The sequence below is a fragment of the Bombus pascuorum genome, chromosome 14 (genome assembly GCF_905332965.1).
Source record: "Bombus pascuorum chromosome 14, iyBomPasc1.1, whole genome shotgun sequence".
NCBI classification, from domain to species: Eukaryota; Metazoa; Arthropoda; class Insecta; order Hymenoptera; family Apidae; genus Bombus; species Bombus pascuorum.
This window is the reverse complement of record NC_083501.1, coordinates 1,644,171-1,659,848: the sequence shown is the minus strand read 5'-3', so window position 1 is coordinate 1,659,848 and position 15,678 is coordinate 1,644,171. Positions and strand designations below refer to the sequence as shown.

The following is a 15,678-nucleotide window of genomic DNA, read 5'->3' as shown; positions in this document are numbered from 1 at the left end:
AGTTCAGAGAAATTTAATGTCTCGACGTTTTCGAACGAACAAATATGCTTTCTCTACGTTATCGGAGCATCTGCGGAACCGCTCGAACCGAAATAGATCGTTATCTTTCGAGTCCTGTTACATCTATCCGTTAGAACAAATAAACGATTATCCTGAAACGTCGAAACTTCGTTGAGTGCGCTCGATTGCCCGGAACGATTCGTACAACTGGCCACAGAGAGCTGCAGCCTATAGCCGGAAGCGCGGCAAGATCCACGAGGAACACGATAATCCATAGAAGAAGAGACAGACTCACCTTGTTGTGCGGCAGCTGTGTGGGCACGTACAGCGGAGGATCCAATCCGGGACTCGTCACCGCGTGACGGCCGATAATCCTGTCCGCCGGTTTCGCGTCGTATCCTTCCGGCTGGCCGATGTGGAAGCCTTTGCTCTTCACCCAGAACCGGAACTTACTGTTCTCCGCACTATTCACTTCCTCACCTCTCAGTGTTCGCAATATACGAGCGTACTTTTTGATCGTGATAGTCTTAGTTTTCGCCAAATCTCCGTACGTTTTGATCACCCACGGTTGATACGCGTTGAACATTCCGTCGTTTTGGAATTTCTTGGGTAGACCGGCGTTCTCCGATTGACCCTTTTGCATCCCGTAACCGGTGCCGTTCACGCCAGCCGACATTCCAGGGAACGGCATGGGTACGCCGTTCTTCGAGTCCATCGCGTTGCCAGCGTTCCCGTTGCCGACGTAGCCGCCGTTCAAGCCGGCGGACGTGCTCAAAGAGCCACCGGTCATGTTGGAAATGTCCAGGTACGACACGGACGAGCTCTTGCCTAGGTTGGTGGCATTTCCGACGAACGTCGCCATCGACGAGGACATGTACGGGATCGGAGTGGGCATGCTGAGGCCACCGGCGCACAGGCCAGCGGTTGGGCTCGCGGCCATACTCAATCCGGCTACCGATGCGTACGTCGACACATCGGACATGTTCGACGTGGTCTGCCAGCTATTGGACAACACGCTGTTGTTGGACACCGCGTCCGACGTGGACACGGATGCAGAGGATGTCTTGGTGTGGGCGTTGGATCTCGACACGGAACCACCTCGGCTCTTGGACGAGGGACTGGTTTCCGGGGACGAGGACGACGAGCCCTTGGTCGCGTTGGTCGACGTGCCACGTGACTTCTTGGTCGGTGGCTCGTCCCGTGCCATAGAGTTGAGATTACCATGGGACGGGCTGTTGTTGTTCTCGGATCTTGAACGCTTGCTGGACGAGCCAGTGGACGAGGATTGGCCCGACGGGGTCGGCGAATTGTTCACCGGCACTCTGCGACGGAGTCCCATTGTCGCGCTTGCCATTATTCCTGGGTATATTTAGTGCGACCGCTAGCCGGTTTCCCTGCTCACGATCGATTTCACACTGTCACTAGTTCACCGGCCGCGTCGTCGTCGATCACCGAAACCGTCAGCCGCCAGCATTATCGTTCGTACGCGGGTACACGCGCCGACAGACGGACGGAGACACAGACAGCAGCCACGTACACAGAGAGACGATACACGAGGCCGAGCGAGCGACAGGGGGTGGTCGTGTGCTGGCTGTTGTATATCGACGTCCACGATGTCCACTGGCGACGGTCCAGTCGTTGTCGTCGCTTCCGGGATGTTGCCCGCGGGAAAATCCACCCGGTTGTCCTCTGCTTGTCTAGGAATCTTGCCTGCAAAAGAAAAAGAATACCGGCACGTGTGACAAGTGGAATTAGCTATGCACGATTAAGCGGCGGAAACGCTTTAACGAGGCCGGCCCGCTAATGGACTGCCGACCAAGTAGGTGGAAACCTACCGGCGTGGCGGCCACGGTAATACGCGCTGCTGAAATTCACCTACAGAAATTGGTTTCGCCTGTTCGCGTTGCCGCGCCATACCTTTCTCTTTCTCTCGAGAGAAAAACTTTTTTCGCCTAAAATTAGCTTTTCGACCACAGGCTTTATCGATCGACCGATTGGAAAGATCGGTATCGACGTAGATTTCAGCCAGCACGTGGATGATCACGAGATTTAAGCAAGCTTTTGTCCAACCGACTGTAACTTTGGAAAACAAAATCGTATCGATCCGCTTATTCGTTCATTAAACTCGACTACGGTCTACGTTTTCGGTCATTAGTTGACAATTTTTTCGTGCAATTATTTTCTTCCATTTGCTCCTGCCACCCTTTACGACAAAGCGTAGACTCGCGACACAATTGTTTCGTACAACGGCAACAAACGGCTGGACGTGGCGAAAAGATTAATATTAAAACAGAGTTGCATTAATACTAACAAATTATATTAATATTAAATCGACCTTGTAGCCTTTGTTAGACTAAAAATTAAAAAAATATCTGCCGTCTGCTGATTGTATCAAAATAATTCAAGATTATTGCATAAAGTGCGGTGTCATTTGCGAATTAATATTTAAAGCGTCTATTTAAAATATGCGCATTCAGAAACAGCTTTCAAAATTGTAGAATGTATGATTCCGATACACGAAATGTGTTTAGATATCTCAGAAAGGACAAAGCAGTTAAGTTAACATCGCACGGCCCTGAATTAAACCGAAGCTTCTTATCTTTTTTCGTGTTTTTAAATTGTCGCCTCAACGCATATACTTTGGCGTCTAATCGATTTCACCTTACCTATTTCGACCTCGCAGACTCGAAATTCTTAATTAACAAACGTGGTGTTCATTTTGCAAGAAAAAATGTCATTTTAACGAACTTAGGCTGCTTCGAGAGCTTGTCACCACGTCAGAATCCTTATCTCGTTCGAGAAGACTGTCAAAGGACTGGTGTCTCTTAGGATTAGCCTCGATGATGTGCGAAGAAAAGCTTTATGAACGCGGGCTACGTTTCCGTCTATCATCGTAGCGAGTAACGTGGCCTTTGACAGTGTTTCCTAGCAACAGTAAAAATTTCTCTCGCTGTTGTATCGTTCCTCTCTCTGCCAACTTTTTGGAAAGCACCGTACGCTAACAAACGTATATGGAAAAAACACGTCGAAAATTTAGAATCATTAATCCTTTGGCTGTTTGTTGAAATAAAGACGGCGTGGTTAAAACGTTGTATTCGTGATAAAAGGACAAGGAAAATATGTTTCACACGTATGCAAATATTGCTTCAACAATTAGTCCCCACGCGATAGATATCGAAACACGTCGGTTTTTAAATATTCACTTTTCCTGAACGATAGTTTTTACATAAAACTCTGATCTGTTCTACCGATATTTTCGCCAAACGATAAGATACCTTAAGATAATTAAAGAACTGCGTCTTCGCTGAGCACATATATCACGCACTGCAAAAACAAAGAGACGACTGCACGATCGCGATCCGTTTCACACATACGTTTCAAGATATCCAACCAAAACTAGAATAAAAGGAAACGATGAAAAAAAAACAAAAAAAAGCAAAACAGGACTGCGTCGACGTTTTTTAAACGACTCTCGACGCTCGACGAAATCGATATAGAAACCAACGCTTCATCGTGGCGGTGTAACGAGCCGCGACGTTTCCGACACGCGAAAAACGACGTTCGTCCTCGAGAGGATCCCAAGACGCGAAAATGGTGATGGAAGCGCAAGAAGGGGACAGGGATTGTATGGTAAGCCGGCGGCGGCTGTCATTCGGCTACGACCACGAAGCTACGAATTCGCACGTCAGCCGACTATTCGGACTCGTGCATGCGCGCCACTAATGGATTTTCGTAAGACAGGTGTTAGAACGGCGGCGCGACATAAATGGTATGCAATTAGACACGAGCGCGACTCGGACGGCGGTGCAGCGAATTAGGAAACCGGTTTATTTAACCAGCCACCGATTTCCTTCGCGTATCGCGATCGCCTCGCCACGCTAACGTCTCGTCATTGACGATACCAACGATATACGCGGCGAATTTTTTGAAAATCTTCACCGACGATTTTTTAGCTCGCCTGCATATTGAGAAAATCAGGTCGACCGATTTAAGAAGTTGAAATATCGTACATAGTGAAACGAATTGATTCGAAAGCACGCAACGTGTTCGTTAATTATCGACTACCACGAAATCGAACGAGGAAAAGGAAGGAAGCCGACGGAAAAGCGTTCACGAAAATGGAGAAGCGAACTTTCAACATCCCCTCGTCGCGCTCACCCTTCGCCGTTACGCCCCATGATTCCAGCCCTATCTCGGATCAAGCTAACCCCTGCGTCAGCCTGTTATGATCGAGACGAGACCCTCTTCGATCGGGCAATGGAATCATCGAACACGTTTCCAGTTAAATATTCTACCCTGTATGTAGCGATAGCCTTCTTAATGGTGTTTCTAAGAGACGGAGCAATGTTTTTTCGTAATTTTTAATTAAACTTTGAATATTCTCAGTTTCGCGACGTACGACGTACAAGGCATCTGCTAACTCGTAAGCGATACCATTTAAATCGAATTTTTACGTCACGAAAGCGATGAACAAGCGAAAGTTAGTCTCAACTTTGTAGTAATTGCGAGGAAGGGAAGGACGTCACTAGATTGGGGTTAAAGATTCGCCGAGCGAAAGAAGTTATTGGCGCAGACTGCTCGTATAATTGAACCAGATTTTGTTTTCGTAATTATCGCGAACCGGTGCGACAACCGTAACGAACGACAGGTATATAGAGATAGGCCGCGTCAGATAATCGCCAAGCAAACCCATCGGCGAACGCTAATTCAATAAGGTCGATCGCAGACCATACGCCGCGATAGCCTGAATCGTGTAATGAACTCGCCGCGATGTATCCACGCTCCTTTAGATAACAGAATTCAACAGAAACGGAGAGGGAGAGGGGAGAGAGAAAGAGAGAGAGTGCAAATTAGTTATCATAGGAGTTTGTGGAATTTATAGAAAAGTTTCGACAAAAACTATCTCTTTTTTCCTTTTTATAGATCTTCCAATTTAAGGATTTACGTAAACCCCTTTTCTAAATCGAAGACCAAATGACATAGGCGAAGTATATCACGCGTTAGTATGCGTTAGTACACTTAGGTCATATGCTATTTATGCGTTGGATATCAAAGTCTACTTTTTATCAATTTGTCCTTGATAAGTTATGAGAAAGTAATCATCGGCCGGCGGTAAACTATTGAAAGTCGAACTTCTAATAATTTCGGTAGCTATTTTGGATTACGCGAACCGTCGTTCATTTTCGAATCTTTTGTACGATATTACGCAAGCCAATTTTAATTTCTCACAAATCCAAAACCATTTACCGTCGATCTATCCCGATCGACGAAGACGTAGCCGAGGCAAGGTTAAACCGAAAAGTCGGATGGAAAAATCGATTTCCAAGATCTCGACTGGGAATTACTATCCACGGGGAGCGATAACGAAGCTAGAGTCCAAGAAGGGAACCGATGGAACGAGGCCGATAGCCTCGCCGCGATATAACCGCGCTCCTTTAGGTGGCAGAAACGAGGTCTTTAGCGCGGAGCGGCGCGGCTGCTTAAGGCGGCGCACGGCTTACTGTAAATTATCTCCGGCGTCATTATCAAAGATTGCGCGCGCGACCAAGAATGAAAATCGAGGGAAAACCGCCGCCGGATGACGACGAGGCCTATTCTCCTTCGCGACTCGTCGAAAAATTTCTTGCGTATTCTCCTTTTCGCAAGGACGCGTTTCTTTCTCCTTTTACCGTTATCGTCGATCTAACTTTTTATTATTACTATTATTATCATTATTGTTGTTGTTGTTGTTGTAAAACCGCAAGGCTGAGTTACTTGGTGTAGCTACACGGGCCTAGGAAACTCACGAACACTAGCTACACACGACCAGTAAGGGCTAAAAGCCCATCTTGTTAGTTGTCCCTTTGGGAATTGGTGCGTATTCTTGCACCATTTTTATTTTTCTAGTTATTTATTTATTTGTAACTAAAACGAGAGACGAAACAGAAGACGATGATAAGATTTATTTTAACCTACGATACATTGCCACCTTGACGATAATTATTAGCCGCCTATTGATGTCATGTAGCTTACGATGCAAGTGCATTCTGATTTACATTTTTAAGCACTGCATATTTTACATATTAACTGCTGTATCGTTTTACCTTATCACTGTTGCGTTACACTATGCTGCTAGCTATAAAGTAATTTCTTTAGTTATAGCAGATATTACTTCGCATTTCTCTAATCTTTAGATTTAGTCAACTATAATCAAACATAATCTTTTTTCTTACGATGAGCGAAAATTCCGGTTGTAACGGGCGAATTCTATTAATTGGTAAAATAATTTTTACAAATTACGCGTTGAATATGTTAAGTATAAGACACGCTAAAATTCTCACAAACTCGTGAACCGATCTGATAATTTCTGGCTCTTGGTATTTCACTTGTTGTTACTATCGAATCGAAGGGAAAGATAGCAACGGTGAAGGAATCTAGAAAATTGTTTTATACAACGTACAAAACGGCTCTTGGCCGATGAAACGTATTCGGAAGAGCTGAATTAATTAAACGAGGATCTAATTAATCATCGCGAGAGGTCAATAGCCGCATAAGCGAGAGAAATGGCTCGCGGTGAGTGGGATTAGAAGATTCTTTTGTTTTGGAAAGCAAATGCTTCGCTATCGTTGGAAAGCATTTTCGTTATTTTACGTTGGAATTAAATGACTCGCGTTTGAAGAATAATACACTACCGTCGCGCCGTGACTTTGCGGTTTGCAAATTTTGTTATTCGCGAATTTCTTTTAATAAACGAAGATTGTGCCAAACTTTTGTATCAAACAGGGTGTGTCTATTTGCGAACGGTAGATCGTACTGCTGTATCATCTTTTTGCGATCGATGCTAATATCACAGTCGCGCTACATCGCTGTTTCTTCCGTCTTAATTGCAAGGTTTTTTATTTGTTCGAATAAAAAAGCGAATAAACATGCTTTCCAGATCCGAAGTCGTTCTTTAAAGATCAGAAACGCAAGCTGTGTTCTGCTTCCTGTGTTCCACGAATATCTTCATAATCTGTCTTTGTTTTTTCTCTATTTAAGGATAAAACGCGAATCGAAGAGACCGGAAGGATTCGAGAAAAAATGGATTCTTGATCTTATAGAATATATCTTGCTACGCGTGAAAAAATTCACGTTCGATAGGTTCGAAGATTTTGTGTAAAAACTACATTAGTTCGTCGATTTCTAGTTTAGTTTAGTTAGTAGTTTGCCATCGTATACGATCGAGTTTGTCGACGAAGATTAAGTACTATATAAAAAGTGACGCGTCAGAAAAAAGGCATTTAACTCCTTAAAGAAAGATCGACGTCACTTCGAATTGCAAATATATACGACCTTTGTTGGCAGTCCTGTCGAGGAACGATTATCGTGGTTATTGTCGGCTGGGGTATCAATGAATCGAAATTAAGGAGAACAATGGCGGAGCGAAGCGAGGGTAGAGCAACCTTGACACGGAGCTCTTCTCTACGATAATCAGATACTTCTAATCAGCGTGGCGGTTCGTCTTGCAGAGAGCAGATCCTTGAAATTATCTGACGTGCCGCGGAATTCAACCGGAAACCGCGTACGAGATCGATCGGAGGAATGCGACGCGCACACTGCGAAAAATTGGAGCGGCCGAGAACGAACCGACACGCCGAGGACGTTAATCGCGCGACGGAATCGAGAAAATTGAAGGCGACACGTCACCTTTCACGCGAACGAGCCTCGCACGTATCGCGGCTCGCGTTGCGCCGCGCCGTTCTGCCGCGATTTTCCCGATCGCCAAGCACGCAACGCCGAACCAACGATTTTTCTTATCGTTAGAATGCAACAAGTCTTTGGCAGGTAACGACTCTTTTTTCAGCTTGCAGTTTATTCCCTGCCTCGAGATTTATCTTTTCCAGAGCTATTAGACGTCGCAACTGGTATTCCAAAATGATATTTTGTAAAAAAAAAAACTTTGATTCTCAGTGTGCCATGCACTTAAGAAAATCATCGTTTGCCTTGTTCCAAGTTTAATTAAAAATATCGCCGATTTCTAGCGGGGCAAAAGCTTGGCTAAAAAATTCCTACGATGGCCTTGGCGAGTTTCACGAATTTTCCAAGAATAAGATACGTTCCGGTTTTCCGATTCGCCCTACTTCCGTCTGAACGCGTCTTCTCGTCAATTCACCCTCTCGCAGCTGCAACTCAACAATCCCAAAGGCGTATTCGATTTTTCTACGAACCGCTACGTTCCCTATTCACTTTCTCGAAACCCTTAGATCTTTCATGACGATTTCAATTTTCTGCGAAAGCATCGCTAACACGACAATTTGTCACGACATGTTCGTTTTTAGTTTCCCTTTGCGGTAGGGTTTCCAGTCTTAAAACATATAAACCCTTCTCTCATACACACACACACACACACACACACACACACAATATACATATTCTCTTTCTAAATATTCCAATTCTAGTACGATAAGTAAATTTTGTTGCCATTCGTAGCTAGTAGTAACAAAGCGCAAGTGGCAACGACGTTTCAGACCCCAACCTAACCCCAATCTCAAACTCCTTCGAATTGTTGGGCAATTCGAACGAACAAGTTCAAAACGCAAGATTCCTGTTTCTGCGAAACTACTCGCCCTAATCCATCTCCCTTATCAGGATCAACCTGGCTTCGTCTCGGTTACGGAGCGAGGTAACGTTGCCGATTTTCCGCGAGACGGCTCGCTAAACGGAGCCTCTCGGCAATTTGCCGGCACGCCGCACAACTCGCCGGCCCCGAGAGCGCAATCGATTACCATGGTCGAAACTCGCGGCCACCCGATACCGGATACAATAACCCGGGCGCAATAGGAGCCGTGCGCGCTCCTTTAGGTGGCAGAAACCGGGTTGGTGTTCTCGGGAAGGCCACGACTCGGGCGTCCCGGCGACTTAAAGCGGCACACAAGTCACGTACCGGCATGGGACCACCAGTATTATGGCGCGTCCTCTACCCTCGGTCCACCTCCCAACACACTCTCTTACTCCCTCTCCCTCTCCCTCTTTCTGCTGTACCCTCTGCCTTGGCTGGTTGCCTCTACGTCGACCTTCTCCCTCTGTCTTCGTCGCACCGGCGTATCCCGCGTCATATACATATTACGCGCGGCGTATAATGTGGGTGCCGCTTGCACAGCGAGGCGGCCCGGTGTCACGCTACGTGCTTCCTGCCCGCAGGCCATGGTGTGACAAAAGGCCTTATGTCCGCCCGCTCGTGGAACACTCGTGATCGCAATGTGTAATCAAGCTCGCATGGCCACTGTATTACCACGTACACCTCTACCGTGGCCCGCGGCCATCCGACCGCCTCTATATACAGGCGCGCGCACACGAGCCACACGCATCCAACGGAGCCACGCAAGCATGTACGCACGCACGCACGCACGCACGTACGCGAGTAACGCGCCGCTTTTGGCCGGCCGTTTCCCGCGCACCACGCAACCCGACTCTCCTCTCTCCTTTCCACGATCGGTTTCGCAAGCCAGACCAACGCAGACGGAGAAAGAGAGAGCCCAGCGGCGCCCACTTTTCTGCTCGATTCGTCGTGCCATCGTGCACCGCTCGCAACCACCGGCCCTGTGCGCTCTTTCGGAAACCACCCCCTCCTCTCTCTATCTCTCTGGGGAACTTTTTTTTTTTTTTTTAACCGCGTCTTCTTGCTTTTTGCTTTTCTCTCTCTCTCTCTCTCTCTCTCTTGTTTTTCTCTCGCTCTTTTTTCCTTCTGCTATCGGTGGGTAGTTTGGAATTCTAGACGGTAGACCGTGATTTAAGTTGGAACGTGGCTTGGAAGGAGGATTGCATCGAAGGTGAATCGAGGATGCCGCGGGATGTTACATTTTGACTGGTCTCGGGGATGAAATTTGCCAAGATCGCGAACTGGGTGCGATCAATGCTCGGAAATTTTCCCCCTAAAACGCGTGGAACTGAAATATTTCTACGATTATCCCAGGATTCCTGGCACATGTAAAATGTGAAAATAGTTTCCGAACGTGTCTCTGGTACACGTGAAATTGCCGATTGTCGAAGATAACCGTGGAACCTCGGATGATATAAACGACGTTCTGATTATAGAAAGTTCATTAACACATTCGTCGAACCATATCGAACGATCGTTGCCGTGTCCTACCTGTGGAAAATCGAAAGAGCCAATTTCTGTCTGTTTTAACGCGGTTTGGGAGAGCGCAAAACGGACGCTTTCCGGGGCGGAAAGTTAAGAGCGGAAAAGGGCAATCCTGGCGGTCGAGCCCAGGTCCGTCCCCCGGTATACGTTGCACTTTTGGCAGTTTCCGACCGGTGTCGGGATGCAGTCTGCCGCGAGTAACGTGTTTACCTAGACTATTGATCGAAGGGGGCGAGAGATCCGTGTTCGGGCAGGGGTGTGCGGCTTCTGGAAAACTAGGACCACGGGAATAGAAGATGGGGAATTTTTGCCGAGTTTCCACCTTGTCGAGGATAGGTGGAGAAACAGAGAGATAGGTTACGGATATTCAAGAGCCAACGGGATAGCTGAGCGTATCCATGCGTCAGGAAACTTTTCAGACCACGACTCGACAACTCGACGAGGACGCTCTTTGCGCCGCGCTTTGATACTTTTCCTGGCCCGATTGGAATTTTTTCGCCACTCGATTCCATGTTTCTCCTCTTTTCCTCGGTTTTATTTCCCACGTGATTCCGCGAGTATAAACTGCACGCCATTCCATATTTCTTCGAAGATAATTACACGACTTTGATAGTCGAAGCGTTCGAAGCGTCGAAACTCACCAACCTTCCCATGCGACAATCGAGTCGGATTTTTGATAATTTCCAGTCGACTAAATAAATCTCTCTATCGCAGTACGTATCAGCGCTATCTTTTCGAATAACTGGAATGGGCTGTAACTGATTTTTCTAGAATCTACGTGGCTTTTTCGGTATATATTTTACGTTATACGAAGTTTACAGTAGGTTTAATCCCAAAGGATTTCCCAACGATTTCGACGTCTTCTTTTCGCCACGCAATTTGTCTCGGTACAACGCTTTCTAACTTAGGACGTGGCCCCAATTTGGATCAAACCGAATGATACTCCATTAAATTTCGACGGAATTGCAAATGAAGATAAAGGAGCCACGAAAATCGCGAAAAATATAAAACTCAAATTAATTGCCACGATCGACCACCTTAAACACGTTCGTGACAACAACGTAAAACGAAGACAAAGACGTCTCGACGAATCTTGGATCGATCGCAAATTCGATAACGAAAGTGGAAAAAGAATCGTAACACCTTACCGAAAAACAAGGGACAAAACACCTGCTCTACGGCGCTCGATGTAATTTCCACACGATGTAACTTTCCGAACTTTGTCAATTTGAAAGAAAAAAGAAAGAAAAAGATAGAAAAAAGGATGAGAGGAATAACAAATGCAATATCACCACTAAAATAATCACCTATTCGATCCTCGGTTCATCGCAAATGATGCCGCGCCGATTTTGGACGATTCGTGTACAACACTTTCGTTCGAATCACACTTTTCCGTTTATCAATTGCACAGTGTCGACGTTTAAAATCTAATTAAAAATCGTTCGACGCGCGAAACACCATTCGAATCGATCTGTTTTTTCTCAATCACGATTTCCGATCGCTTCCGTTCGATGTTCCATCGTTACGTATCACCGGGCACGGCGGTTCAAATGTCTGTAACGGCACGGAGCGCGGCGCAGAAAAGCGAAAGACCGTGGGGCAGCAATTTCTGCGCCGGTCGGAATCTAATCCGCCGCGAACAGCCGCCTTTCGTGATACCCGTTACACACACCGTGGAGAAAACGTCGAACGCTTCGGTGTCCCGAGCGGCAGTAAGTTGAATTCCCAAACGGGCGGGTGTGGCGACCGTCCCGCAACGGGCACCGAAACGGATGCCGCTATCTCCTCCGACACACCGACGCGACTCCCGGCGTTTCTCTCTCCCTCCCTCTTTCCACCACCGATTCCCAACTTCTCTTCAACTTTTCTCCGTCGACAAGCCTTTCGCGATTTTTCTACCTTCCACCGTTAACTTCTTTTTTTTTCCCACCTTTCTCGTCTTTCTTCTTATGCCATGGGAGGAGAAATCGTTAGGAAGGCGACCTTTTTCACCGGAGACTCTCTGATTCGACGTACGAAAACGCGTGGCATTTCAAAAGAGACGCGTTTTCTCTCGATCGATCGACGAAACTAAAAACATTTTGCAAGATAATCCCGACACAACGAAATTCTTTTACACCGAGAAAATCGTGACACGAGATGGCTCGTTCGATCGATTCCGGCGAATGGATCGCGAAAGATCGGCACGCGAAACACGTCGAAACACTGCTGTCACAGGATTTCACGAACGTGACGGACGATTTTCAGAGAAAAGGAAAAATAATTTCGTCGAATCGGCATTCCTGGTAGAATTCCTGGCGAAACGCGGCTCGTCCAAAATCGACTGACGGATCTGCTCATGGTTCGACACGGCGCGGCGGTTCGACTCGTGAAAGCGTGACACACGCGCGACAGCGTGCCATCGGTGGCCGATCGAACGACACTTTCCTCGTGACACTTTTTTTTTTTCCAGCACGGGAAACACGACGGTGGCCAAATATCGGATCGCGAACGAAACGGCGCGACGGGACGCGTTCGCGTGGCGTGTTGTCACGCGCGACGGGTGAAGCACGGCGATCGCGTGCGAACGCTCGAAAGAAACTCGAGCACGTCGCCGTTCGGCGACGATGACGGGGCGACGGATGAAAGAAAGGCGACGCGAAGCAAGGGAAGGATCGACGGGCGACCGTTCATCTCCATATTCATGGGGGACGACGTCGAAGCGCGACGATTCCGTGAGCTTTAACGAGCCGTAAAACGTAGCGAAAAGAAAAAAAAAAAAAAAAAAAAAAAAAGCGCAGGCGTGCCGCGACCAACACACTTACGAATTATCGCCGCCTTTTCGAATTGCGAAGTTATCGGCGGCACCGGTCGTCACGCAGCTCCGACACGGTGAAAAGAAAACAGAAAAAAAAAAAAAGGAAAGAGGCAGACGGCTCACAGACACATCAGGGACACTCACGCGCTCACTGTTTGCATTGGTTGTCGTCGTCGTCGTTATCGTGGACGGTGTCGTTGCGGCTGTCGTGGTCGCGACGATCTAGAGACTGGCCGATATATACTCGCGAGACTGGCGGTATGCTCGCGAAAAGGAAGAGAAAGAGAGAGAGGAGAAGAAAAAAAGCAAGGAGAAAAAAGAACGTTGCTCGAGCGCGCGGAAGTAAGGAAAAAAAAAAGGAAAAAACAGAGAAAAAAGAAAAAACACGGCACGGATCGGAGAGTCGAAGACGAGGAGCAAAAAAAAGAAGCGGGACTCGCAGAACACTTGACTGGCCGCGCGGTTACGAACACACAACACACTATATCACCGACCTGCACGAGAGCACGGTAGCCAGCGGAGTTCTCCTGGATCCTCACGTATCCAGCGTGACGATCCGTGCGTGCCGCGTGTCCACGTTCCGAAAGTGTCACCTCCCTCTCCAGTCGGTCGGCTTCAGACGTGTGCACCGGCGAAGATCCGTGAAAGGAGGAAGAAGAGGCGAGAGATCGGCCAAGCCAGTCGTGGTTGGACGATGTCGGTGGCGCGCACTACTCTTTCTCTCTCTCGTACCCCCGCACTCTCGATCCTCCGTCTTTCTTTCCTCTTGCGATTCTCTCTTTCTCCCTTTTACCGTCTTTTTCTCTCGTTTCTTTTTTTACCGTGTGTCTATAGGCTCCGCCTCGGTTCATCGGTTGTTTTCCACGTCTTTGACGTTTTCTCCTCTTCCTGTTCTCGCCTCTACTTTCGAGGGTTTCCTTCTTCGTTTTCTTCTATTTTCCCTTCGTTTCGTTCCCTCTCGAAAACCACCAGCTAGCCGCGTGCACGTTCGACGTAGCGCGGCGGCAAAGAGCCGAGTATAGGAAGAGACCAGCACGACGTGTCCGCGCGAGACGGAAAGGAAAAGGAAAGCGCGCGCGCGTCCCGTGAAAGAAAGAGGAAGAAGGAGGAGAGTAGGAGCAGATGCCGAAGGAAGAGGCGGCTCGGGGTGCGGAGGAGGAAAACCGAGCGACGGTGGCGGCGGCGGCAGACTCGGTTGACTCGGTGGCCGAGCGGTATCTCACCCGCGAAAAGCGTCCCGCGATCAGGTGACAGCGGGAGTACACACCGGCGCTACTCAGGAGCGAGAAAGAGGGACGGAGCAACCGTGTGCGCGCGGAACACGAGAGGAGTCGAGCGAACGAGACGGAACGAATGGCCCGCTCGCGCTGCCAACGGAGACAGAAGCCCGGTGTCGGCGGTGGAGGGGCTGCTTGTGGGACGGCGGGAGGTTAAACACGCCGAACGCCAGCCAACCGACAGAGAGGAAAGTGGGAGCGAGCAGGAGGGAGAGAACGATAGTCGGCGCTCGTGCGTTTCGAGTGTGACTGACAGCGAAAAAAGAAAGAAGAGCGTCGGGAGACTGGCGGCGAAGAAGGAAAAACAGCGAGAGAGGAAGAAGAGAAGAAGAAAGAGAGGAAAAAGGAAACCGTGAAGGAAATCGGGGAGGAAACCGATGGAGAGAAAGAAGACGACCGGTAGACGGAACCCGGGGAGAAGTTGCAAAAAAGGGGGACGAAGATGCTATCGTCCCGCCGGGAAGAACAAAGAGAAATAACGCGCGTGTAACGAAGACGAGGGCGTAAAGGATCGAGGGTGAGACGAGAGACGAGAAACGGATATAGAGGCGGCGTATAGCGGCGGGGTACGCGATGCGCGACTCGCCGGGGTGGAAGAGCGTGCGCGCGCGCGCGCGCACGTTTCTCTCGAAGGGGGAAGTCGAGGGAGAGAAGGGCTCCCTGATCGCTTCTGAGTGCAAACGGTTCGGCGTGCGGTGGGACACTGGCAGGCGGGCGGCTGGCTGAAACTGCTGTGGATAGCGGGTGGCGAGCGGTGCGATACTCTACCTACGGGACGGGACGGGCCGAAAGCCGGGCCGGGACCCCCATCCACCTATACGAAACGCACACAACCGTTCGTTCGTTCGTCGGTCGGGTCTCCCCTCGCACGTACAAAGAGAGCGAGAGACCCGACGGACGCGCCACGCAGAGAGCGCGCCGGCACACAGCCGCGTTCTCACACTAACGGTGAGTCAGGCAGGCGAGCACAAGCGGCTGCCAGGCAGACAGGCAGGCAGGCAGGCAGGCAGGCAGAGGCAGGCAGGCAGGCAGGCAGGCAGGCGGGCAAGCAAGGCAGCCACGGCACGTTACTACGCCAACGGCACTGCCTTCCCTCGGCTCGATTCGGTCTCGCTCGGGCGGCCGCGTTAGTCCGACTTTCCCGTCTTCGTCGACCGCCACGCTCTGTCCTCGTTGTCCTCGACTAACTCGTTCTTCGTTGCTCGTTCGTGTTCCCTCGTTCTCTCTGACGCTCCGTTCCGTGCCGCTACTCTCCCTCTGCCTCTCCGCTGCCACCTCATCCCCGATCTCCTCGTCGTCGTTCTCCTCCCCCTTCCTCACGCTTCAGCCGATGCTCTCTTCCGCAAGCGCGCACGATCCTGCCTCTCTTTTTCTCCACGCTTCTTCTCCTTCTCTCGGATTCTCGCCTTCCCTCCTTGTCTATTAAACGATCCCTCGGTCTGATCGTTCCTCTCGGATCGTGTGCACCGCTCCCTCGTTCTCTTTCTCCAAGCGTCGGCTTC

General features: G+C 49.0%; 1 protein-coding gene across 5 annotated transcripts in view; it reads right to left on the bottom strand.

The window, feature by feature from the left end:
* The window catches only part of LOC132914047 (uncharacterized), a 66,519-nt gene extending 51,161 nt beyond the window's left edge, over positions 1-15,358 (bottom strand). The window contains exons 1-2 of one of the 5 annotated variants that reach the window (XM_060972831.1): positions 13,394-15,358; positions 296-1,710 (exon numbers count right to left, since the gene is read on the bottom strand). In XM_060972831.1, coding sequence (XP_060828814.1) covers positions 296-1,354 — 1,059 coding nt within the window. In that variant the 5' untranslated portion in view covers positions 1,355-1,710; positions 13,394-15,358. Of the gene's footprint in view, positions 1-295; positions 1,711-11,409; positions 12,992-13,043; positions 13,132-13,393 lie in introns of those variants that run through there. The other 4 variants (XM_060972830.1, XM_060972834.1, XM_060972833.1 and 1 more) reach the window with 4 other exon arrangements.
* Positions 15,359-15,678: the final 320 nt, after the last annotated feature.